Source organism: Macaca nemestrina, chromosome 14 (genome assembly GCF_043159975.1).
Source record: "Macaca nemestrina isolate mMacNem1 chromosome 14, mMacNem.hap1, whole genome shotgun sequence".
Taxonomy (NCBI): Eukaryota; Metazoa; Chordata; class Mammalia; order Primates; family Cercopithecidae; genus Macaca; species Macaca nemestrina.
This window is the reverse complement of record NC_092138.1, coordinates 91,268,711-91,295,332: the sequence shown is the minus strand read 5'-3', so window position 1 is coordinate 91,295,332 and position 26,622 is coordinate 91,268,711. Positions and strand designations below refer to the sequence as shown.

The window sequence follows — 26,622 nt, the reverse complement described above, 5'->3', positions numbered from 1 at the left end:
GAGCTTTCTAACAATTTGGCTTCATATGTTATTATGAGTTTTACATGATTTATAAAGCCCTTGGCACAGTTCTGGCATGTGGTAGGCACTCAGTAAAACAGCTATTTTAGTTTTTTTTTTTTGGTAAGTTAGTGGCAGAGATGGGACTATAACCCTTTTCTGACTCCGTTTAGAGTTGTTTAGCAACACCATAGGGCAGTGCTTCTGAAGTTTAATGTGCACGTAAATTTCCTGAGAGTCTTGTTAAAATGCAGATTCTTGTCCAGTAAGCCTAGCATGGGGCCTGAGAGTCTGTATTTCTAACAAATTAGGGTGATGATGCTTCTGCTGCCCTAAGGAATACCCTTTGAGTAGCAAGACCAGAGGTAATCCTGAAAGCGACTTGTTTCTAGATCTCGTTTTGAAAAAAGTCATTATTCATTTGTTTATTTGTTCAGCAGCGTTATTGAGCATCAGGCATTGATATTAAAACTATGAACACATACATGTCCCCGCCCTGTCTAGGATGTAATCTAGAGAAGCAGAGGGGCAGTTGCGGCAGAGTGTGGTGAGGGCTCTGATGCAGTGAATGCAGAGTCTCAAGGGAGTTGTAGACAGGTGCTCAGCTCTCACTTTGAGGATTAAGGGAAGTTCCCTGGAGGAGGAAGGGGAGCTGCCAAGAGGATGAAGAAAGAATAGCTCAAGAGGCAGGGGGAGAGGCAGTAAAGTGCAGAGAAACAGCATGGGGTTTCAAGGAGGGAGTGTTTCATAGTGTGGAACACTCTGAGAAGACAAGAAAGAAAAAAGTACTGAGAACTTCCTGTGAGTCCCATGACCGGTTTCATTAGAGTGAAGGGGACAGAAGCCAGCTTGCAGGGCATAGAGAAGTGAAGAGAAGTGAGGAAATGAGGATAGAGCCAGTTGACACTTGGAGGTTTGGAGATTGCTTCTTTAGTGGCGGTAGGGCTGGAAGCTGAGCCAGGTATAGTGACTCAGTTCTTTCTGACATCTTAGTTCTATGTCTTCAAAAATGGGTAAGTAGCATGTAGCATGAAGTACATTTCTCTATGTCCATAACATTTAATTTCTTGACCATTCCTGGAAACTGAGAGTTTACTTTTAATTTTGACCAGGTCAGCAGAGGTAAAGAAAAATGAAAGTGAATTTTTACTTCACTGTATCAAGTATTGGCATGGTTATGGTTCTGGAAATGCAGAATAACTTTGATGCTTTTCATATTTCAACTTGGAATGATGTGTTCACGATACTTTCTTTGCTCATCTAAACTTAGGGGAAACTCTTCTCAGATCCGCAGGAGTCAGGGAGGAGCTTCTCTCTGCCTCCTTCCGAACCCCATTTGGATTTCATCTCTCGTTAATAAACAAGGTCTTTGGGGACCTTTCCTGGGCAGTAAAAGCCACATTGCAGAAGGTGAGAATAGACCCCTTGCAGAAGCCTGGAGAGAGGCAGAGAACACTCAGTGACCAGAGCTGTTGGGGAATCAGAGAGAGACTTTTGTTGTTGTTTTGAGACGGAGTCTCACTCTGTTACCCAGGCTGGAGTACAGTGGTGCTATCTCAGCTCACTGCAAGCTAAGCTCCGCCTCCCAGGTTCACACCATTCTCCTACCTCAGCCTCCCGAGTAGCTGGGATTACAGTCGTCTGCCACCACACCTGGCTAATTTTTTATTTTTTATTTTTAGTAGAGATGGGGTTTCACAATGTTAGCCAGGATAGTCTTGATCTCCTGACCTCGTGATCTTCCCGCCTCGGCCTCCCAAAGTGCTGGGATTACAGGCGTGAGCCTCCACGCCCGGCCCTGTTTTGTTTTGTTTTAAAGATGGGAAAGACTTTCTCCTAATATTTTATTATGAAAAAATTCAGACACAGCAAAGTGAAAAGAATTTTACAGTGAATACCCATATACTCACCACCTAGGTTCTATGCACATTTCCCACCTGCCCATCATCACTCTGTCTCATCTTTCTGATAAATTTTAATTGAAGCTGCAAACCTTAGTATACTCCCCCCTAAGTACTTCAGTGTGCATATCTTCAATAAATGCTTATAGTTAAATGAACTATAGAAATTGTAAGCCTGTGTTCACTAAGTTTTACAAGTGTATGTGCCTGTGTAAGGCAAACTCCTATCAAGAGCCTGCATGTCGTCTGTTGTCCAAACCCAGTCCCACCCCAGCTGCTCTTCTGATTTTGTCCCACTATGGATTAATTTTGCCTAGACCTTCATATAAGTGGAGTTCTACAGTATATTCTCTTTTGTATATATTCTTTTACTCAGCATATGTTTTTGAGATTCATCTATGCTGTTAGTGCATCAAGTTTGTTCCTTTTTATTGCCAAGTAGTATTCCATTGCATGAATGGATTACATTGTTTATTCATTCTGCTATTAATGGACACTTGGGTAAAAGGTGATATGAGCATTCATGTACAATTCTTTGTTGGGACATACTTTTTTTTTTTTTTTTTAAACTTAATGAGTACCTACGAGTAGAATTCCTGAGTCATAGGGTTATTAGTTTTATAAGAAATGCCAATGCTTTGTCCAAACCTTTTATATTCCCACCAACGAGTTTGATAGTTCCAGTTAGTCTTTATCACGGTGAGAATGTTACGGTAATGAGGGAAGAAACCAAAAGAGAAAGAGGGTTCCTTACCCATATTTATAAACTTTTATACCTCAGTAGGTATATTTATGCATGTCTAGTCTGTTTTGTGCTTGATAGGATAGTGGGATATGGTTTTTGATCATCACTTCTGTTTGATCCTGATTGCAGATTTATACGGTTAGATTGAATGTGTTCTGACCCTGGGAAGTTTCTATAAAAACTGAACTCAGTTGCCTTTGTTTTGTTTTTCTTCCAAAACAATGTTTTTCTTCTGAAAGGAAAATCAGAGAGTTGGACTGGAGAGCTATGGGGATAATTGACTAAATGTAGGGATTCAGAAATAAAACTTGAACTAGAACCATAGGTATCTCACATGTACAACACACCCAACAAATGACCCAGTACTCCGTGGTTTCAGCACCTTCGGTGTAGACTATTTTGTTTTGTTTTTGTTTTCGAGACAGGGTCTTACTCTGTTGCCCAGGCTGGAGTGCAGTGTTGTGATCATGGCTCACTGCAGCCTCAACCTCCCTGGGCTCAGGTGATCCTTCTGCCTCAGTCTCCTGGGACTACAGGCATGTGCCACCACACCCGGAGAATTTTTGTACTTTTTGTAGAGACAAGTGTCTCACTCTGTTGTCCTGACTGGTCTTGAACTGCTAGGCTCAAGCAATCTGCCTGCCTAGGGCTCCCAAAGTGCTAAGATTACAGGTGTGAGCCACCGCACCTGGCCAGACTCTTTTATTGGTGAGATAAGGTTTGGTATAATTTTGACATGGCTTCGATTGGTTCCTTACCCGGGAGTGGCTGGCCACCTTTTCTCTCATTTTTAATTTGGTTAATTCAGGTGCCCCATGAATAGAGTTTTTGCTTTTCCGGAGAGCTGAGAACTGGCTTTCTTGAGAACTTTGTACCGTCCATTTTGTAGCACTCAGAAGCTTTGGGATTTACACTTCTTTGAAGCATTAGGGATTTATGCAGTCTTTATAAATAACTGTCCTTCATTTCCAAAAGCATAAAGTTATCGTCAGGCAAGCGTGATACTCTTCTCATTAGAGATGAAGACTTTTTGTCAGCAAAATGACAGTGTTGCCAGGACTGTCCATCTCAGAGGTGTGACAGTCGAACAAGAAGAGGTTTATGCCTTGTGCTAAATAGGAGAAATGATGCATAAATTGGGCACACCATAAATTTCATTTATTACTTTCTTGCTATTTGATATTTTCAATTCCATCAATAGCTGTTTTCCAAAATCTTGTTACTTTTATATAATCTGAAAGTGAATTTAGCAAAGGCAGGAGTGGCAGTGGCATACAGCATATTTAATTTCCGGCAGCTAAGGAAGGGCCATACAAGGGCAAGGGGAAATGTCTTTAGTTGTTTTCTTGGGGAATTTGTCCTTAAATTATGCTTGATCCAGGCAGCTGGTGTGATTCGCCACAACTAGCAACTCTAACTTTGGTTAATTTTTATTTCATGGCTTTGGCATTTGTTTGTTCCTCTTTTTTGTTTGCCTTTTGTTTTGCATTAAAAAAAAAAGACATCACTGACTTATTCATACATATTCATGCTGCACACTTTTTTGGGTTGCATTTTCACATCATTCCATGTTCCATGTAGCTTATGGCTAGCAAGGAGGATGAGGACACGATCAAAATTGGAGAGGATGACGAGAATAACTTCCTGAGTGACCAGCATTTGCAGCAGAGTAATGAGGTAGGAACCTTGCAGTTAACTCCTTATTTCATCTATTCCACTCTATGTCCAAACCAGTCTTCGAGTCTGGAATGAGTCCAGTGAGTTTTCTGTTCATTCTGCCTATATCGTGTACCTTTCATGTGCCAGTGGAAAGCAAAGACTAGGTCTCTTCCCTCTTAGAAGTTAAAAACTGGGTGACAGAGCCAGTCGTGAAACATGAAAACAAGCGTATACTTGCAAATAAAAATGGACTTGTTATAGTAGAATAGCAGGCATTGGATGTTTGACCTGGACAAATCTTCAGTGAGCTAATCCAACGCATTTTATGAATTAGGAACTGAAGCCTTTGAGGAGTGATGATTTATTTGGGGCAGAGAGTAAATCAGTGATAGAGTTGGGATAAGAACCCTTGTTTCTGGACTGTGTGAACTACCAGATCATTTGGTTGAGGCGTAAAGACCTACTGATGGAACTTAGCTCCCCTTCCTAGGGGCGCTCTGCAGTCTCCTCATCTGGAACCCACATTACTGTCATTTGGGCATTGTGAGAATCTGACCCCCGTCCACATAGAGCACTCTTCCAATCTCATTGATACTGAACATTTGGAGCAAGCAGTCTCCAACCCTCTAATTCATAAAATGTGTGGGAGACTCCAAGCAGTGTCCAAAGTTGAAAGAACCCTAGAGACTGGGATGTGGTGGGGGTAAGATGCTACAGATTTGGCATTTTTGGCCTTCAGGGTGTTCAAGTTTGTGGAGTCACAAAGGGAAGATCTTCAAATATAGATAGTTTTAGAAAGCAAAGTAATTAAAAGTGCAACCAGATGAACCTCCTTCGAAGTCTTAGCTTTGGCACTACTATCTCTGTGACCTTGGTTAATTAGTGTTTAACCTCTAAGCCTGAGTTTCCTCATCAATGAGGATAGTAATACTTCCTTTTAGGATTGTGATATTTAAATAGAAAGGCATGTAATAAGTGCTCAGTAAATAATAATTATTGTTTTTATTATTCTGTACGTTTCCTTCTTTGGAGGTTGCTTATTAGTTGGATTTAATAACTAGATTGGTGGCCAAGAAGACACTATAAATAACAACTCATTTGTGTAGGTCTTGTCTTCCATTTAAAAATCTTAATCATTTCACCAGTGTGGAGAGATGGGGGTGATGGCTAGTGTGTATATCTCCAGCAGTAATGAAGTCAAGAGGAATTATTTATAGACTGGTAGAAGAAATTTACAGCTTTGGATAGGGGAGAAAGAATGCTAATTGCAGCACCTCAAAGACATGCCCAGTACAGGCTTTAACTAGATGCATCTTTGGTACCACTCCTCTGGGACCCTCAGTGACCCAAGAAGGTGGATCCGTAAATAACATCTCCATGGGAATTAGGAACTCTCTACCTTCCTAATGAGAAAGATCAAAGCCATGTTAAATCGTATGTGTCTGTAAAGAGTAAGTCAGCTTTCTGATACATAATAAGGAGGATACATTGCAAGAAGAATATAATAAGCACTCAAATCATTGTTAATGACATGGCTTCCCTACTCTTCTTAGAAAGAACTTTCAAGGAGTGGGCCGTAGGGGTGGGAGAATGCATTTCCGGTGTGCACCTGTAGTGAGTAAGACAAGTAACCTGAGGTGGTTTCATTTCATTATCCTAAGAACCGTGGGAGGTACCATTACTACCCCCATTTTATAGGTGAGGAAACTGAGGGTGAGGAGAAGTGATGTAAACATCTCTATCCTCTTTCTAGAACATCTCCCTGCGTTAAAGTGAGTACGTGCGCACCTGCGTGCCTGTGTCTCTCTCTCTTCCTCCTTCTCCTCCCCCTTTCCTTTTCTGTTTCTCTCTGGCTCAGTGTGTCTGGCTTATTTGCACTTACTCACTCACCCTGCATCTCCATCCTCTCTCCACACACCCGCTTCCCTTACTCCTTATTCTATTATTTGACCAAATACTTTTATTTGCAGATTATGAAAGACCTTTCCAAAGGAGGCTGCAAAAATGGATACTTAAGGCACACGGAGCCTAAGATTTTAGAATCCGATGGGGCCCACACACCTGGCTGCCTAGAAGAAGGCGTGTTCATAAACCTGCTTGCCCCTTTGTTCAATGAGAAGGCCACGTTGTTACTGGAATCCAGGTAGACATGAGGCCCAGACATTCCTTTGTTTCTCTAGTTCTAGGGGAGAACAAACTCATTTTGCTAAATGGGTTTAGATGATGGTGCTGTGTAATTTACCTGAGAGAGCTCCTGAAATGGCTTGGAAGGAATCTTGCCAGTCATGCAATTAAGTAATTAGGCTGCATGCTAGTGGCTGTGAGGGGACGTCAGCAAAGCCTCATGTAAGCCCATTATAAAGAGGAGAAAGGAAGCTTTCTTTGAGAATTATTCCTGGGAGCCCCAGAAAGGACTGCCTTGCTGTCAGCGAGAGGAATCAGCCCTACCGAAATCTCTCCCAGTTTCGACAACAGCTTAAAAAATATCATTGTAGTTGTGATTCTGCTGTTTTTGTTGAGCTTGAATTAAAGTTCTCTTCTCATTGTATCTGTTGGGAGCCATTCCTATGTGAGGAGATACTACAGGTTGTTTTCCTTAAAACAAAAAAGGAGAAATATTCCGTACATTTGTGTTTTTTCAATTAATCCTTTGGGAGTAATTTTTCCCCCTTTCATGTTCTTCCTAGTCCATCCATAACAGCTGCTTGGGCTTTGGAACCAAAAAGAGCTGTCTTTTTATCTCTCAGTGCCTCAATTTATCTGATTACTTCTTAGGGTTGCTGTGGGGAGTAAGAAAAAAACAAGAAGAATGGCTGGCGTGTGGTGTGGTGCGTGTTCAATAACAGTTTTCAGTTCTCCTCCCGACTAGGTAGAGAAATGGAGCAGTAATGATTGCCCGTGACTCTTGACAAGAGCCAGGAACACCAATATTTCTTGTATCATTGATGGACTAAGCCTTACGGGCGTTTCTTCAGCGGAAAAATGGGATTGAAGCACTGTGTTTTTGTGAGCTCAGCAAGCCTGACTCCTCCCCAATCCCTGACGTCTGTCCAATATTTTTCTAGCATGAGTCTTCTTGGAAGACATGCTCAGTGGCAGTTCTGGCTTATTATCACAAGTAGTTAGATGACCGTAGTAGTTAGTGCTTGGGAAATGGAGGATTTCCTGAACATCGTGATCCCTAATTTTACTTCAGAGTTAAAAGACACTTTTTGTGTGAGGGCCATGTGGGAATGTACTTGGGTGATGTGAATCAGGGAGAGTGCAGTGGGCTGTGGTAGGAGCGTGGTGAATTGGGCGGTCGGGGGAAATGCTTGCTTCTGGCAATGGAAGCGTTTCAGTCCCAGCTGAAATGGGAGTCAGAAAGGTCTGGAATCTCAGCTTTGCTCTGCCACTTGGTTGGGGGATCCTGAACCTTTATGAGCCCATTTATTCATCTGTAAAATGGGCTTTTAAAGAATCCCCCTCTCACAGTCTTATTGTGAGGATTCAGTGTATTTAGAGGATTTGGCACATGGTAAGTGCTTAGGAAATGTCGATTCCTCTTCCCTTATACCTTCCTCATGGCACAGATGCCCAGGAAGGGGATATAAACAATATTTGGGCTCTGAGAAGTCTCTTGGACTGAACCATTGAGAAGGTCTGGCTTACAGTTATAGCTTAATGAATCTGCTGTTCAGATTTCTAGCAAAATAACACTTGAAATATTTTATTTAATAGCACCACCACTTTAGTATATTATAATGGCCTCTCTCACCACCTTTTACTACCCATGTGTAAAGTATTTTTCCTTGGTTTTATTGTGTTGTTTGGTGGTGAGTAATGGTCTTCCTTTGGCTAGCCAAATAACAATTGTCATTATTTTTTATCTATATTAAAAAGGCGAAGGAAAGGAAAATTTAGTTTAACATCTCCTGAAGCTTGAAATGCCAGAAATATTTTGAAAGTCTGGGTTTACTATAGTTTGAGGTTGTTTCTGTTGTCTAGATAATTTCACATTAGAGGTGAAAAATGTACCATACGTTTAAATTTTGTTGTTAACCCCGTTTTGGTGTGCTATAGCTATTTAAATGGAGTTGACTCTGCCCCCATCTAGATAATAGAAATCTGGATATGCAGAGGGCCTTCTCCCTCCCCTCAGAGGGCTCAGTGGGAAAGATAACACAGGGGTGCCTGTCATTGCCAGTGGCAGCAAAGATCCGAGGAAGGGAAGGTCAGAGTATGTTAAAGGAGTTGTAGAGTACAGCCTGACTGTTTCACAGGGTTTCTAGAAATAGAACAGGTAGTAGAAACCAAAGTGAGAAGAAAAAAGAGCTAACACCAATGAGGACCTTCTGTCCCCTTCTTTTGCTGACTGCCAACCACCTCACCCAGACCTGCATTTTCTTTCTCCTGGGAGTTAGCAACAGCTTTCCAGCTGGTCTCTTCTCTCTACTTCCCCCATTTAGTTTCGCATAACTTTCTGTCCCAGTTTCATAACTCTGTCTTCTTATGATCTTTTCCCTTTAGTTTTTAGATGATTTAAACATACTTATTTAAAAATCTTCTTCAGATTGCTTTATTGTTTCTGTTTCCTCAATTGTGAAATCTTTCATTAGGTTGTTGTCTTTTTAATAGCCCTCTTCTTACAGCTGTGGGTTTTCTCCCCTGTTTCTGATCTTTGGATACTTTTATCTTGATTTTTGAGCCCTATAGTGTACCTTACACTGTTTTTTAGGTGTGCATATTTTGCAATCATTACTCTGTGATTAGACCAGCATGAGGGGAGCTCGTCTGTGTGTGAGGCCTCTCTGTCCATTCTCTATGCAGCAGCAGCCAGAGTCACCTTTCTTGATTTTTTTTTTTTTTTTTGACACAAAGTTTGGCTCTATTGCTCAGGCTGGAGTGCAGTGGCACGATCTCAGTTCACTGCAGCCTCCTGTGTTCAAGCCATCCTCCCACCTCAGCCTCCCGAGTAGCTGGGACTACAGGCACATGCCATCATCCCTGGCTAATTTTTTGTATTTTTTGTAGAGATAGGGTTTCGCCATGTTGCCCAGGCTGGTCTCGAATTCGTGAGCCCAAGCTGTCTGCCTGCCCTGGACTCCCAAAGCGCTGGGATGATAGGCGTGAACCACGACGCCCGGCCTGGAGTCACCTTTCTGAAGCACGTGTGTGACCAGCCCGGTCCATTGCAAGGCCTTTCAGTGGCCTTCCTTTTTTTTTTTCTCAATGTGTTGTACAGGACTCTTCATTTCTTCCCTGCCCATCTTTCCAGCCTCACCCCTTCTTCGCCACTTGACTCTGTTCCTGTTGTTTTCCATGCTTAGACTGTTCCATTTCCCCTCCTTGAGGCTTCCATGCTTAGACTGTTCTCATTGATGTTAGAAACCCTCCGCTGTCGTTCTCCCTGCCACCCCCAGTCTGGGGCACTCTGGGATGGTTGCCCTGTAACCCTCATAATTTGTTTACATATGTTTCTCTAAAACCAGTCCATGTCCTCCTGGGACAGTTTTATATCCCCAGTGGCCACTGCAGTGCCCAGCACAAGAAACACACAAGGGAGTCTTCTTGAGTTACTCCACCTGAGCACCATTCCAGGTGTTTTACATGCTGGCTTAGTTTTGCTTCCCTGGAAAGCAGAGCCTGAGATTCGGATTAGAGTATAAGGGATTTGTTTGGGATTTGACATCAGGGAGCAGGAATGAGGGCTCAGGGAGAGTAAGACAGGAATGAAAGCAGAACCAATAAGGGTGCAGTAATGATCTGGTTACTGCTGGGGACCCTCTAAGGGACTGTATATTACTGTGCCTGTGTGGTCCGTCTGAAGGATGGGAGACTGGGACATTTACGCAACAGCTGTCTTCTCCCACTGGTTGAGAGTTTCCCCAGAAATGGAAACTGTTTCACACTTCCACACTGCTTTACTGGCTTGCTCATAGAGCTTTGGAAAAAGCCCCAAGGCAGCAGAGATGTAGAGGGTGTTTGAGGTGGGACTGTGTCTATGGGAACTGTCCACGCAGCAGCAGCTGAAGTCAGAGGTGTGCCAAGGGTATGTGACAAGGAGCATGGAAAGTATCTGCTGCCTATACACTTATCTCCTTTAATCCTCATAGCTGTCTTGTGGAGGAATACTTATCTTCTTTTCAGAGAATTGCGGAGTTAGAATATGAAGGGATTTGTATCTGTCTTCAAAACCAATGCATTTTCTACTATGCCTGTATACAGATACACTGTATCATTACCACCTCTTTGTTAAGCACCCATTGTGCACCAAGATGGATTAGGTCATCGATGGACTAGCCAGGTTGGCCAGATTAGTCTAAAGCCATACATGCTCCTGGATATAGAAATGGGGCCAGGGCTAGGAGGTTGGCTGGCGGGGTAGAGTCAGGGAGGACCCTGTAATTGTCATGGACACCTTATAATCCTGTTTTTTTCTACCTGGGCCCAGCCTGCATTCACATATTCATGTGACCCAACCACTTGCTGTGTACCTTGTGTCAAATTAATTCTACTCTTCTTATCCTTGAAATGACATGGTAGTACCTGCCTTGTTTGGTTGCTGTGAGGTTACACAGGATAAAATACTGGATGTGGGTCCTGGCACGTTGTGGGTACACACTGTATTTAGTTTTCATGGAATCTGGGCAACAGTAGGTGGGGATAACTTGGGTTACTGGCTAGGGGACAAGGCCTAGCAGAAAGCTTGATTCTTCCACTTCCTTCCCTTTTGGAAAAACAGGCCAGACCTTCTGAAAGTGGTACGGGAACTGCTTCTGGGACATCTGTGCTTGGCAGAGCAGGATGTTTCTGGAGAACACCTTGCTGGTAAAACAGAGAAGACACCCAAGCAAAAAGGTGAACTTGTCCATTTTGTCCAAACCAACTCATTTTCCAAGCCACATGATGAACTGAAGTTGTCTTGTGAGGCCCAGCTAGTAAAGGCAGGCGAAGTGCCCAAGGTGGAGCTGAAAGATGCCTCAGTGCAGACTGTGGCCACGGAGGGCGACCTGCTCAGAACCAAGCACGAAGCAGTGAGAGAGGCTTGGGAAGAGAAACCGATCAACACTGCACTCAGAGCAGAGCATCGGCCAGAGAACCTGCCCGGGGTGCCTGGGTGGCAGGCTGCCCTCCTTTCCCTCCCTGGTGGGACCAATAGAGTAAGTTTTTCCATGTATTAATTATGTACTTACTTTATACAAACAAAAAACTTTAAAAATCACCTTTAATCTTACCACTTTCTTCCCATTTATATGATGAGAATGTCCAGCGTCTCTCTCTGCTTGCACTTACCCTAGCCTCCACCCAGAGCTATGTGTCCTCACTGACCTTCCCCTGCCTCTCCTTCCCCTCACTCCCTTTGTCTGTCTTCCTCCATCTCAGCCCTATCTAATTTATCTGTATATTGTGACATTTATGTGTTTTCCTTAGAAAAAACACATGTGAAGTCTTGTTTATACATCTGTCTATAGCTGTCTATTTCATGTTATGAGGAACATCTTTCCTTGTAATGGCTACATAAGGTTGCATTGTGAAGATGTCCCAAAATCTATACAATTTTCATTGTATTGATGAACATTTGCTTTTGCAGGTTGCAGTCAAATGGTCATAACCTGACTTCAGGGATAGGGATGAGAACCTAGGTTTTATCTTGTGCAGACTTTGTGTAGGAGAGGTATTATTCTGAGGGCTTCCTCTATAATCTTTTATCCTGACAACACTCATCAAAGATCTGGAAGCCACACCCCATGTTCCTGTTGTTAACCAGTGGTTGAGCTGAGACTCCCACTGTACCTGACTGCACAGCCACACCCTTTCCCTGGATCAGGCTACCTTCCAACCCTGGTGGTGTGAAATGATAAAGTCTGGGTTTGTTGAGTGAATGTTTGCATGTTGATTTTCCTTCAGCTTATATACTGTCTCTAAGCCCTGCACATCCTGTCAAATATGCCAGATTGTTAAAACCAGGTTCTTTTGGCAATGTTTGATTGGACCCTTATGAAAATCCTCTTGAGGTCATGGCTTGAACCCCCCACCCCTGCCACCCTACGGCCAAGAATCCCCATAGAAGGGAGATGTGTTCTGGGAGAGAAGGAAATAGGTCGTGTTTCTAATAGTGGTTCAGTGAAGGCTGTTGATATTCTTGTTTCTGATGGGTGTTTTGTATTTGAGAAATCAACTGTACACACTGCTTTATAGCATCAGAATGGAGAATTAAGTTTATTTTCTGACCACTAAATTACTGCTTTTGCGCATACAAAAGAGAGTTAGATATATCATTAGCAAAATTGCTTTTGATTGTTTTAAATTATGCACCAAAACTGTAATTTCTAGAAAAGGGTTTTCTAAAGATATCAGTAGAGACCAGAGAGAGAGAGAGAGACAGAGAGAGAGAGAGAGAAAGACAGAGAGAGAGAGAGAGACTGCTGTTATATTAACGGTACTAGAAATGCAAATTTGTGCAGTTTGGCTAGAATAGAAATGCTCTCATCTGCCCCAGCTCCTTCAGTTTGTACCTGTATATCAGGAAAACTAGGTGTCTTTTGTTTGTTTGGTTTTTTTGTTTGAATTTTTCATTGTGTGAGAGATGTTATTCTGTGTTCAGGAAAACTGGAGAATTGAATGGACTTAATTTCCCCCAAATATATTAAAATAGATATTTTTTTAGTTTGAAATTATTCCTCTTGCTATGTCTTCAAAAGGAAGGAAACCGTATTTGTTTATTATTTTTAGTATCTGTTAGGGATTGTGCTTGATACTCTGTGTGTGTCTGTGTGTATATATATACATATATATATAATCTCACTTAATATTCTCAACAAGAATATGAATTTGGTAGGTATTACTTACATTTTACTTTTGAAGAAATACTGGCTCAGAAAACTGTTCAGAGTGACTTAGCTGGTAAGTGGAGTGATAGGGATATAAACTAAAGTCTGGTTTTAGGTGCAGACAGAGATACTATAAACCTGCCTTTCTCTGGGAGAGAAGAGCCCTCCCATCACCACCATGGCCTCCAGTCTATGCAAAGTAGAAGGAAATTTAATGATATTCTTTGTGGTCTTTGGTAGTTAAGGAGTTGATAATCCTATGGCTTACCTCTTTTAATAGGAGACTCTGATACCCTGTTAAAAGGAATATCACTGCAGCCCGAGGGTAAGACAGGGGGACCAGATATCCTTCCAGTTGTTTAGTTATAGAGACAAGGAGACCAGGTATCCTTTCAATTGTTTAGTACAGACAAGAGGATGGACTTTACTGATATACATGTGTTTGCATTGGGCCTAGCCACTTACCTGCTTTGAGTCTTTGGCAAGTGTCTAGTACAGTACCTTGTACGTGGTAGGAGCTTGGAGTGTGTGAGTTCCTGTTTCCCTTCCATTCCTAAGGAAGAAGTTCCAATGTGACATCTTTAATAATGTGGTAGGTGGGACTCTGTTCAGAGTCCATAAGGTAGCATTTTGTGTGGTGTTATTTTAGAACGAGCATTAGGTTGACTGACGGCAGTCTTCCAGCTTGAAATTGGCTTTGGCATTTGTGCACTTGCAGATATCTTTTCTGCTGCCATATGACACACAGATTTGGATCCAGGAATAAAGATTGGTGGAGACTGAGGACCAAGCAAATGATTGTTGTTTTCCAGCCCTCTTTGCTGAGGCGTCCACCTCCTCCCACGTGGTCTCCTTTTGCCACCTCAAACTGTTCTTATCCTTGAACGTACTCTCTCCTCTTACCTGAAATTTCAGAGCAGAAAGCATCTCACTTTTCTGAACTGAGCACTGGACCCTGAAGAGCTTAGTCTTAGGTCTGACTCTTGAACCTTCTTGCACTGTGACATTGGACTAGTTGTTTGACATCTCAGTTCTTCATCTGGAAAGTAAGCATGATAACGTCTCTTATCCTGTGAGTTCTGGGAGTGCAGAGTTCACTTCAGGATTATGGGAAAGTGTGCTTGAAAGCATTTTATATCCTAGAATGTTCAAGAAGGGGCCCTTACTCTTCTTTCCTTCTTAAGAGACCTCAGTGATCTCATTTCTTGGGTCCCAAATATTTTCTGTTTTCTTCTTGGGTTCCTTCTCCTCTGCTATTTAAAAACTTAAAAAAAAAAAAAGCCTTATTAAGATTTAATTCACATATCATCCAATGCATCCCTTTAAGGTATACAATTCAGTGGGTTTTTTTGTTTTTTGTTTTTTGTCTTATTGTACAATTTAGAGTTGTACAACAGTTTTAGAACATTTTCGTCATCCCAAAAGAAACCTTGTACTCATTAACAGTCACTTCCCATTTCCCCTCAACTGGCCCACCCCAGCCCTAGGCAACCATGAATCTACTTTGTGTCTCTTTTGATTTGCCTATTCTGGATTATTTTATATAAATGGAATCATGCCATACGTGGTTTTTGGTGACTAGCTTCTTCCACTTAGCATACTGTTTTTGAGGTTCATTCACGTTGTAGCATGTGTCAGTACTTCATTTATTTTTATTGCCAAACAGTATTCCATAGTGTATCCATATGGATATACCGCATTCATTAGTTGATGCACATTTGAGCTATTTCCACTTTTGGTTGTTAGAAATAATGTTGATATTCATCTACAAATTTGGGGGTGATAATGTTTTTATTTCTCTTGAGTATATACCTAGGAGTAGAATTGATGGGTAAGATGGTAACTCTGTTTAATCTTTTTGAGGAACTGCCAGACTGTTTTCTAAAGCGCCTGTACCCTCTTTACATTCTCACTGGCAGTGTGTGAGGGTTCCAGTTTCTCCACTTCTTCATCAACACTTGTTGTTGTCCTTTGATTATAGCCATTCTAATAGGTATGAAGTAGTGGTATTTTATTGTGATTTGATAGACATTTTCCTTGGTGACTAATGATGTTGAGCATCTTTTCACATGCTTATTTGCCATGCACATATCTCCTTTGGAGAAATGACTATCAGAGTTTTTACTCATCTTTTAATTGGATTGTTTTTATTATTGAGTTGTAGTATTTCTTTAAATATCGTCTGGATTTAAGTCCCTCTGCCCAGCTTTTGAATGTTTAAAATTCCCCAGTTGAAAGAGACCCCCATTTGGCCTCTTAAGTTATTGTTTATATGTTCATTCCACAAATAGCTGTTGAGTACCTACTGTGTACTAGTTCTTATGCTAGAAGCTATACAGAGAGTATGGCCAAGATATGCAAAGCCTCTTAACCCTGGAGCTTACAGGTTGGTGCAGAAGATAGACAAGGGACAGATAATTTCACAGGCATTTAATTAAAATGATAACTAACGTTCTCTGAGGGGATATGTAGAGGACAGTGAGTGTGTAATAGGGAGCTCTGCCTTGGTCTTAGAAATCAAGGCCCATTTTCCTGAGGAAGGCCCATTTGAGCTGAGTCTTAATGAATGCTATTAGAGTTAGTCGGGGAAGTGGGAAGGAGTGAGTGTTCTGGGCAAAGGGGTTGGCATATGCTAAGGTCCTGAGGTGGAAGGAAGGCATTTTGAGGGACCAAGGTCATTGTTGTTGAAGAGCAGGGTAAAGTGGAAGGGAGTGTAATTTAGGCTGTAGGTCCTGCAGGACTTTGTAGGTTGTGGTATGGACCTTGACCTTTGTCTTGAGAGAACTGGGAAGCAATTAAAATAGTTTTAGGCAGAAGAGAGGAGTAGTAGGTTTGTCTTTTTGCTGTAGCATGGAGAGTGGCTTAGAGAGGGCAAAAGTGGACGTGTGGAGACCACCCAGGAGGCTGTTGCCATGACTTAGGTGAGAACTAACAGCATCTTGGAGTTGAGTGGTAGCAGTGGAGGATGAGAAGTGTTGAAAGAATTGAGAGACAGCCTGGGACTTGTAATTAATGGACCCTGATGAATGGTGAAAGTGGGTGACAAGAATAAAGGGAAACTTAAAAATTATTTCCATGGTTCTAGATTGTGTAGTAAATGGATAGTCATGTGATTCACCAAGACAGAGATTGTTGAAGTGGCATAGATTTGCAGTGGAGGCATGGGGTGATGAAGCTGAAGAGTTGAATTTTCAGTTGACTCTGTAGTGCCCGTAAGTCATTATGAATGAGGATGACTGGGAGTTCTGAGCCTGGGAAATATCCACTGGGTTGGCAACTTAGTAGCCACCGAAGTAAGGGGTGATTCTGGTGGACTAGCAGGGGTTGATAGGCCAGATTAGATTAGACTGAGGAATGTTTGGGAAATGAGGAAATAGATAAGGAGCAAAATAACATTTCCCAGAAGATCAAGTTGGAAGAAGAACTGCCATTTACGGAGCGTCTGGATTGTCCAGAGAGACAATGGGCCAGGGCCAGGAGGGTGGCGAGGAGAAGCTTGGCCCTTGATGATCAGGGGAGGGACCTGCCAAGATACAAGCTCTTTGGCTGGTGGATAAACATAGCTGCCATTATAGGACCGAAAAGTCTGGGCAGCCAGTTCGAATTCTGTTTTATAAGGCTGGCATGAGAATGTTGACTGTGCAACCAAAGGAAGTGTGTTCAAAGTGTATTCATTGTTGCATATGTGTGTTTTCAGGAGGCTAAGAAGTCCCGCTTGCCAATCCTAATAAAACCATCCCAGTCATTAAGAAATACGTATCGTCTCCCTGCCACCCAGGAGGTGGTGACGCAGCTGCAGAGCCAGATCTTGGAGCTGCAGGGGGAGCTGAAGGAGTTTAAAACTTGTAATAAGCAACTTCACCAAAAGTTAATTCTGGCTGAAGCAATGATGGAGGGGAGGCCAACGCCCGACAAAATGTTGCTGAATGGTAAGCACCAAGAAAAATGTATTCCCCGTGAGCTAGACAAACGGCTCGATAGAAAACTGCTTGAAATGGCAACCTTGTTGTTTAGAATTGCAATAAGTTTGAGTATAAATTTCATGAATTGCAGTGATTAATCTTGACTCCTGACAAATGCACAACAGAGGGAACACAATAAGGAGAATGAATCCATTGCTTTCATTTTACTCTGGAGTCTGGATAAAGGGAACTTGTAGTGCTCATAGGTCTGAGGGAGCACTGCTGCCTTCACTTAGGATTCTCTGCAGATGCCCCAGTTGTGTTTGGCTTTGTCTGTGGACGCCTCTGGCGTGTGACGTCAGAGGTATGCAAGTGAGGATCTACTTTGCAGAGTTCTCTGGAATGTCCAGGCCAACTTGGGGCTAATTCCAAACCTTACTAACCTTGTGTCTTCCACTAGAAGTGACCCACTTCCCCACCCTCTTTGAACCTGCTGGCTCTGCTCTCCTGGGAGGCAAGACAACAGAAAGCCCCTGGGTTAAAATGTCCCTAAATAGTTAGGATCCAGAGACTTGGAGGAAATGTGTCTAGTGGCGTCCTCTAGTCTAGGACAGTGGTGCTTAGAGATTTTGGACCAGTAACCCTTTGAGAATCTGAAGAACGCTGAGGGCCCTCCCACAGAATGATGCAGGTGAGCATATAAGTAGCATTTTACATCATTTTCTCAGGGCTCATGAATCCACAAATGTGCATATGTTGACTCCTAATTTTGAACTTCTATAAGCAGATGGCAGCAGCACCATAACAAGAACAACAAAAGTAACCTTTTATTTATTTATTCATTTCCTCTGTGTGCCAAGCACTATTCTAGGCACTGAGGAGAGGGGAGTGAACAAAGCAGATGAAGTCTGTGCCTCTGTGTCTAGCTTACATTCTTGTGTGTGTGTGGGGTCGGGGGGAAGACAGGAAGCTGATAAGCATATGTATAACATGGGAGAAAATAAGTGCCATGGAAAAGAATGAAGCAGGATTCGGGTGTGGGGAATGTGGAGGAGGGGCAGGATTTGCTCATGTCACGAATGCTAGAGAGCCCCCGTGGTGAAATGGCATTTGAAGGGAAACAGGGGAAATGAGTGCTCTAGTCATCTTGGGAAGAAGGAAAAAGGCAAAGGCCCTGGTGCTGCTGTGAACAGGGAAGATGAATGAATAGTAAGGAGGCTAATTGTGTGGCTGGAGTGGAGTGAGGAAGCGGGAGAGTCATAGAAGATGAGGTCCGGGAGGCAACAGATCAGGCAGGCTCTCAAAGGCTGTCCTAGGACTCTTTTACTCGGTAAGATTGGAAACTTTTGGAGGGTTTTGAGCAGCAGAGTCATGATTTGACTTGAGCCTTAAAGTAGGGGTTGACAGGCTGGGCGCAGTGTCTCATACATGTAATCCCAGCACTTTGGGAGGCCAAGGCGGGCAGATCATCTGAGTTCAGGAGTTCGAGACCAGCTTGGCCAGCATGGTGAAACCCCCGTCTCTACTAAAAATACACAATTAGCCAGGCATGGTGACATGTGCCTGTAATCCCAGCTCCTCAGGAGACTGAAGCAGGAGAATCGCTTGAACCTGGGAGGCGGAGGTTGCAGTGAGCAGAGACAAGAGTGAAACTCCATCTGAAAAAAAAAAAGAAAAGTAGGAGTTGACAAACCACAGCCTGTGGGCCAAATCCGGTTCACTTCCTGTTTTTGGAAATAAAGTTTAATTGAAACACAGCCACACCCATTTGTTTGCATATTGTCTGTTTGCTTTTGTGCTTTGATGGCAGAGTTGAGTAGTTACCATAGAGACCCTATGGCCTGAAAAGCCTAAAGTATTTATTATTTGACTTTTTAAGAAAGGTAGTCCAACCTCTGCTTTAAAGGATCACTTTGGATATGAACCTTTGGAAGGATGGAGTTGTCATTCACTGAGATGAGAAAGACTGAAGACTGCATGAGAGGCAAGCATGAGGGGGACATTAGGGGTCTGGTTTGGACATTTGAGATGCCTGTTGACCATCCCTGTGGAGATACCAGATAGGCAATTGGAGACAGATGAGTCTGGAGTCAAGGGCAGAGGTCTGGATTAGAGATACAGAGTTAGGAAATAGCAATATATTGGTAATATTTGAAGCAATATGACTTGGAGCCATAGCAACCAGGTCCAGGAATTGAAACTGCGGCTCTCTAGTGGTTAAAGGTTGGACCAGGAAGACCAGCCAGTGAGGTAGGAGGGGTCCAAGAGAGGATGACTTCCCAGAAGCTGAGTAAGGAGGGGATTAGCAGTGTCAGATATTGCTATAGGACAGGTAAGACAAGGACTGAGGATTGACTTTGGGATTTAACAATGTGGAAGCCATTGGTGTCCTTGAAGGGAGGCTGTTTCCATGGAGTGGGTGGGGTCTGATTGGCATGGGTTCCAGAGAGAGAATGCAGGAGAGAGATTGGAGACAGCAAGCATAGACAGCGCTGAGGAATTATACCGTAAAGCAATGTAGAGAAGGAAGGTGGTTAGGAGCCACATTGTCACCAAACCTCAGGGGATTCAGTGAATCAGGGGACCATGGATGATTACAGTAAAGTGGGGTCGGTGGTGGTATAGTCTGGAAGCATTAGCTGCAAAGGTGGAATTTTCAGGGAAGAGAGAGAATGATCTAGAAATGGCAGTGAGGAGCAAAAACACTTACACACTTTGGGCCCATGATATGAGAGCTATGGGAAAGAAATGACCACAACTTTGAAGGCTGCGGGAGAAGCAGTGTCCTTGGGGTCATCCCAAGTTCCCTTAGAGTGATGGGGAGAGGTGAATGTTCAGACAGGATATTGATGTTCTTTAGGACTTGCCAATGAAGGGAATGAATACCAGGGTGGGAGGTTGCATCAGATTAGAGGATTTCTAGAGTGGTTCAGGGATTGGAGATGACTCTGGAGTCTTGGACATATTGTGGTGTTAATAAAACAAGCACCTATTACTTACTGAGTCTTGCTGTACACTCTAAGTACATGATCTAATTGGGTTCTCTCAACAGTCCTTTGAGGCAGATACAGAAATTACTACCATCTTATAGTTAAGGCAGCAGTTTCAGAGATAAAGTGACTTGGCTACAGTCACATTGTGACCAACTTCAATCAGCCTGCCTAATTTCAAAGCCCATGTTCTTTACTGTTTCTCAAAGCCTAGTATGTGATACTTCTTGTATGCATTTTATGGTGATCCATAGCCAAAGGTATGTTTCCTTTAATTTTAGGTTTTCTTTTGGGTTTACCATAGTTGAGGTTTCCAGATAAGAAGACCTTTGGCAGAATTGCTCTTCCCTTACCACCTCCTTATCTACCTTCTTCTAATCCATTCAACCATCATCCAGGCATCTTTTCATTCATTCAGTGAACATTCCCTGGGCACCTGCTAGGTTTCCAGCCTCATGCGCTGGGGGTAGGAGAGAAATAAATCAGATACAGTCTCTGCCTTCTGAGAGCTCCCCGTCTGGTGTGGGTTGGGGGAGGTGGCAGTTAACTAAATCAGTACAGGGTTGTGGGGACCTTCATGGAGGAAAGATTTTATGGCAAAGGTAACTCAGCTCAACAGAGGCCCTGGCACTTTCCCCATAGCTTGCCATTTTTTAAAATTCAAATTTAAATTTTTTATATTTTGTAGAGATGGGGATCTTGCTATATTGCCCAGGCTGGTCTTGAACTCCTGGCCTCAAGTGACCCTCCTACCTCGGCCTCCCAAAGTGCTGGGTTATAGGCATGAGCCACCACGCCTGACTCCTAGCTTGCCATTTACACTCAATACTGTTTTTATTTTTTACTGAGACACCAGGGTGCCTCCACCCCAGGTGCTACCTCAACAGTTGCCCAGGAGACCCTAGGACCTCTGTCTTCTTGGGAAAAATGGGCACGAATTGATAGAATTCATTTTCTCACTCAGCTTTTTGAGGGCCTGGACTTAAACCATTTCAGACAAGCTGCAGTATATTTATGCTTTTTATGTCCTGTTATGGCAGCTCAATAGATTAATTTTATCTTATAAATTGCATTTTGCCTCCCCAGTGTTTTTATTTTCCCTGTTGTATCTTTGTGTTCTTCTCAGTTGCTTGGCTAAGTTTCAAGTCTTACGGTTTTATTTATTTTTCTTTCTCTTTGTGATTGCCTGTAGCTCAGCCCCCTGTGGGAGCAGCCTACCAGGACAACCCAGGAGAGCAGAAAGGAATTAAAACCACATCTTCTGCCTGGAGAGACAAGGAAATGGACAGTGATCAGCAAACAAGCTACGAGATCGGTCAGAATTCAATCCCTATGTGTACTGAACACCTTCCATGTGCCAGGCACCATTTGGGATGTTTCATCTAAAATTATTACTAAGCCCATAGCAGCCCTCTTGGGGCGTTATTATAATTCCAGTCTAACACATGGGAAGCTGAGGTTTTAAGAGATAATTGACCCAGGGTCACCCAGCTGGTAAGTAGGAGAAGAGTCAAAGTACAGTAGGATGTCAGAGCCCACCTGTCCATGTGTCAACATGCTTCTCTACCAGGTGGTGGGCTGGGTTCTGGTGGTTCAACATGAAAAGACACAGCCTGCTCTCAGGGACCCCACAGGTCAGAGGAGACAACCATCCCAACAGCCTGTCAGTATTCAGCGCGGGGCTGCCTGTTGCTGAGGTATGTTCAGTGCTGGCCTGTGTGCCCGGGAGGAGTGGGTCAGAGGAGAGCCTGAGGCTGAGACTGGATTTGTGGGGTTTGCCAGGCAGAGCAGTGAAAAAGGTGCAGATATGTGGGTGAGGGCACAGGCAAGTTGTATTCCTCTCTTTTTAAAATTATGAAGTATTAGAAGCATACATAAGCACAAAAGATAATATAACAAATACTCATGTTCTCATTCAACCAGAATGAACAAATGCCTACATTCTTTTTATGTTAGATATTTTTCCCCATTCATTAAAAAAAAAAAATCACTATTAATCCAGATCTAACTCACTCTGTTAGAAATAATTGTCCTCAAGAATCCTAAATTTGTCATGGGATGGCCATGGGAACACGAGTCTCTGGAAAAATACTGAGTTGTGGTACATACACTGTTTCCAGTGGTGTATACTTTGCAAGGTCCAGAGTCACTGCAGTGAATACATGTTCACATGTTTCTGCGTGTTCTGGGCTTTGAGGAGAAAGCTACTCTACCAGGCAATAAAGTCCCCCTTAACTGAATTGTGGAAAGTTGTAGAACTACAGTATTTCTTATAATGCAAATATTCATAAATGGTCTTGGGGACATCTTTTGATTTTTTCATAGTCATTAATACAAACTTCTTAACTAATTGACAGCTTCCCCTTCCCTGTCAGTACTTCCCTTCATTACTGAACGTCTTTCATTTTTCCGAATGTGCTTCCAGAACTTTGCACATGAGTTGCGTCTGCCTGAACTTCCACCTTTTAATTGTTGCCCAGCTGAGGCCGGGTGCTGCGTGTTGACATCTTCACTGCTGTTTCTTTTTCATGAGGCCCTTGACAGATACTTGGGATGTGAATAAAGGATTTTACAGGCATCTTGGCCTTCACATTGAGGGTTAAGAACTCTTTCTGTCTTTGCTCATGCACCCTGGTACAGGAGATTCCGTTGCAGGAGTGTTACTTTGGGAAGCAGCATTCAGAGCGTTAGAGGCAGACCGCCAGGCTTGGAGGAAGGGCTCCACTACTTACCTACGCTGAACCCTGAGCAAAGTCTTAAGCTCTCTAAGCCTCAACCTTCTCTTCTGTAAAGTGGGGATATTAGTGATGCCTCATAATTACTTAAGGAAAGTCCTGGGAACTAATCTTTATTTCCATGAGTGAACATGCTTCTTGTCATGAAGTACAGACCAAACTCCATTATCTTGAGGTTGTTACAGCAAAGATATTTTCTTGTGTTGGAGGGTGATTCACTGGAAGAAAGGCTTATTGAGAGATATCTCCCTCCCCAGCTCCCCTTTCTCTTTCTTGTTCAGCCAGAAGTACTTGCTGAGTACATTCTCTGTCCCAGGCCCTGTGTGAGATACTGGAGAAACAGACATGGATGACACGGTCTCCACCCTCAAGGCTATTACTGACTAATTATCATAGCAAAGTGTGTACAATAAAACTACTGTATTAGGAATGCTTCCTTTAGGTCAGGTAGCAGCTGCTTTCTAAAATGAAATACCGTATTTTATGGTATTTGCATCATGAACAGAGACAAGAGTGTACCTAAAGACACAAGGAGCAGATGGCAGAATCAGAAATTGGGACATGCAGTCTAATGACGATTTTTGTGTAAATTTCTTTCTGAGAGATCTCTGAGGTCACCCAGTCCAACCCCACGTTGTTGCTTCTGTAGCATTTTTCCAGGCTGACCTTTGCATGCACGCCTCCGGTGAAGGGCATCTCCTGTCTTCGAATGGTTAGACGATGTTTGTGTTACTTGGATTCCTTCACTACTGTGTGCCAGATACTGGGCTAGCCTTTTTTTTTTTTTTTCCTTTTTGCAGATATTGTTCCATATAATCTCTAAAAACAAACATATACACACAACTTTTCACAGTGAATGATGTTCTTTCCATTTTACAGATAAAGCTACTAAAGCTCAGAGAGGTCAAGTAACTTGCCTATGTGGCAGAGCCAGAGTTTGAAACCATGTGTGTTGAATTTCAAAGGCAGGTTTTTCTGCTACATTCTGCTGCCCCTTAAGTATTCAGACAGCTCTCTGTATTGAGCAGAACTTTCCCTGGGCAGCCAGCAGTGTGGCATAGTGGTTAAGAACAGAAGCTCTGGAGTCAGGCCTGGGCTTGAAGCTGCACTACAGCCACATGAGACATCTCTTTCCACATTTTAGACACAGGGGAAACTGAGGCTCTTGGATAGTAAAGTCACTTGCCTCAGGCTGTGCAACCTTCTAAGCTTCATATTCTTTCTGCTGTACCACTCCACTTCTCAAACAAGTTTGGCTGCATTTCTAAGGGTTTAGCTATTACTAGCTATAAGGAGATATTTCCTGGCAGTGTTGTGAGTGAGTGAAACACCTTACTAAAGGGGATGTCAGGGTATCTCCTGGAAGCCGTTAGACATGGACATGAGAAGACTCTCACATGTCGTGGATATTCAGAATTACCACTCTTTAGTGTTGCTTCACAGTCTGTCAGTGTTTCTCACACTGGCACTGACTTCTGGTCTGGGTTACATACTGTACTAGATGCCGAGAACGTGAAAATGAAAGGCCACATCTCTGCTGTGAAGAAACGTGCAGTCTGGTGAGGGAGAGAGGCATTCAGATAACTAATTGCTATGTGAATCAACAAATAAGCCACTTATAATTTTTACTTTAGCACCTAGCACATAGTATATTTGTCTTGAGTAATATGCATAAGGTGCTACAGAACCACAGCGAGTTGTGACTTTTGTGTAGTTTGGCAGTGGGCTTGCAGAGGAAGGAAAATTAGATCTGGGTGTGGAAAGAGTTCATTAGGTAGGAGTAGAATAGAGGGCTGAGGGGGTTCCAGGCAGAGGGCATGGCTCATGCAAAAGCATGGAGGCATGAAACAGCAAGCTATGTGCAGAGAATCATGGTTAATTTTGTAGGAAATCTCCACAGGGGTGCCAGAGATATTCCTGGAAAGGTTGCCTGGAACTAGATCGTGGGAAGGTCTCATGTAGATAGTGGGAATGGAACTAGATAGTGGGAATGTCGATGAATTTTAGAGGGGGTGTATGTAGGTTTATCACGGTTAAATTTACTTTCTAGAACAGTCACTCTGAGGAAGAAGACAACTGAGGGGTAAGAGGGAAAGGCGAGGGCTTTTTGAGGGAGGCTTGTTAGGAAAGACTGAGGCTTTTTGAGGGAAGTGTGTTAGGAAATACCAGGGCCTTTTTGAGGGAGGCTTGTTAGGCCACTGCAGTGGTCTTGGCTTGGCTATGGCTGTGAGGAAGGAGGGAGAGGGGTTGGATTTTAGTAAAAGAGATACTGACATAAATGTTTTTGATTTTCAGGCTCTGAGATTTGCCCACCTGATGACCTTGCCAGCTTGCCATCATGCAAAGAAAATCCTGAAGATGTTCTAAGCCCAACTTCAGTAGCTACTTACTTGAGTTCCAAGAGTCAGCCTTCTGCTAAAGTCAGTGTGATGGGGACTGATCAGTCAGAGAGCACTGATACCTCAAATGAGACAGAATACTTAAAACAGAAAATCCATGACTTGGAAACTGAGCTGGAAGGCTACCAGAATTTCATATTTCAGCTTCAAAAGCACTCCCAGTGCAGTGAGGCCATTATTACAGTTTTGTGTGGGACGGAAGGGGCCCAGGATGGCTTGAGCAAGCCCAAGAGTAGTTCTGATGAGGAAGAAATGACCTTTTCAGGTTTGCACCAAGTACAATATGTGAAACACATGAAAATCCTCCATCCGCTGGCCCCAGAGATGATTGATGGCAGGATGCTAGAGAACCTCAAACAGCAGCTGGAGGAACAGGAATATGAGCTGCAGAAGGAGCAGAATTTGAACATGGAACTTTTCAGTGAGATCCATAATCTGCAGAATAAGTTCAGAGATCTCTCACCTTCCAGGTACATTCCACCTCTGCGGTCTCACCATTTAAGCCTGTAGTCCCCCAGTATTGCCACTAGGTGGGAGCCCATGAGCTAAAAGAGAACGCGGCTCTGTGATAGGTAGAGTGTGTTCTGGGGAGGGCTTGATGGTGGGGTTCAGGCAGCCAGGTCCTGTGGAGAAGTGAGAGGTGAGGCCACAAAGAAGAGGAACAGCGACCACACACGTGAACATCAGTTACAAGTCTTGGGTCCTCTGGAAATTGGCAGGGCCGATTTCACCCTCCTCGAGTTGGGGGCTCAGGGTAAAGGTTTCATACTAGTCACTTGGTGAGTGATAGAGCCTTTGCTTGAACTGCACTGTGTGCTACTGGACTCTTGTTACTGGCTTTTGCTGTGCTGTGAAACTAAAACTGATGTCTAGGCAAGGTAGGAGGAATATAAATATTTTCCATATCTTTACCCTTTAAGGTCATCTTAGAGAAATAAGCCTGTGTTGAAAGAGAAGAATTCTTAGGTCACGAAGATAATGCTTTATGGTCATAGATATATACAGTTTTGCTTCATGAGATATGGCAAAAATGGGATCATTTGTAAAGTTGACCTTCATTTGTCACTAATTTGAGTCAAATACATTGTTCTGAATTGTCAGGAGCCAGGATGAATTTTTCAAGACTTCCCAAGCAGTGAGATTGAAGGAAGCTTGTACTTATTGAAAGGCTGTTGTCTCAGGCCTCTGGTTAGGCACTTTTCTTATCTAATCCTCAAAATCACCTGAGAAGGAGGTGTTCCTAAACTAGTTATTATAGGTAAGGAAACTGAGCCTCGAAGCAGCTGTGGTGACTTGGCAGGGAATATTCACAGAGCTGGTCAAAGCCATTGCCAGGGTTCAAGCCCACATTATCCCACTCCAGTACCCATGTTTACCCATGTTGCTCATGAGTTTCCCATGTTTGCCTATGTTACTCCAGTATTCACATGATACTGGCCCCCACCTTTAATGCTGGGATCATGTAATCTGCATGTGCA

General features: G+C 43.1%; 1 protein-coding gene across 4 annotated transcripts in view; it reads left to right on the top strand.

The window, feature by feature from the left end:
- The window catches only part of LOC105487136 (CDK5 regulatory subunit associated protein 2), a 191,185-nt gene that overhangs the window by 111,125 nt on the left and 53,438 nt on the right, over positions 1-26,622 (top strand). For 2 of the 4 annotated variants that reach the window (XM_011750442.2, XM_011750441.2), the window contains exons 19-24: positions 4,228-4,323; positions 6,276-6,448; positions 11,030-11,447; positions 16,816-17,047; positions 21,203-21,325; positions 25,041-25,614. In XM_011750442.2, the coding sequence (XP_011748744.2) occupies positions 4,228-4,323; positions 6,276-6,448; positions 11,030-11,447; positions 16,816-17,047; positions 21,203-21,325; positions 25,041-25,614 (1,616 nt within the window). The remainder of the gene's footprint in view (positions 1-4,227; positions 4,324-6,275; positions 6,449-11,029; positions 11,448-16,815; positions 17,048-21,202; positions 21,326-25,040; positions 25,615-26,622) is intronic. The other 2 variants (XM_071078251.1, XM_011750445.2) reach the window with 1 other exon arrangement.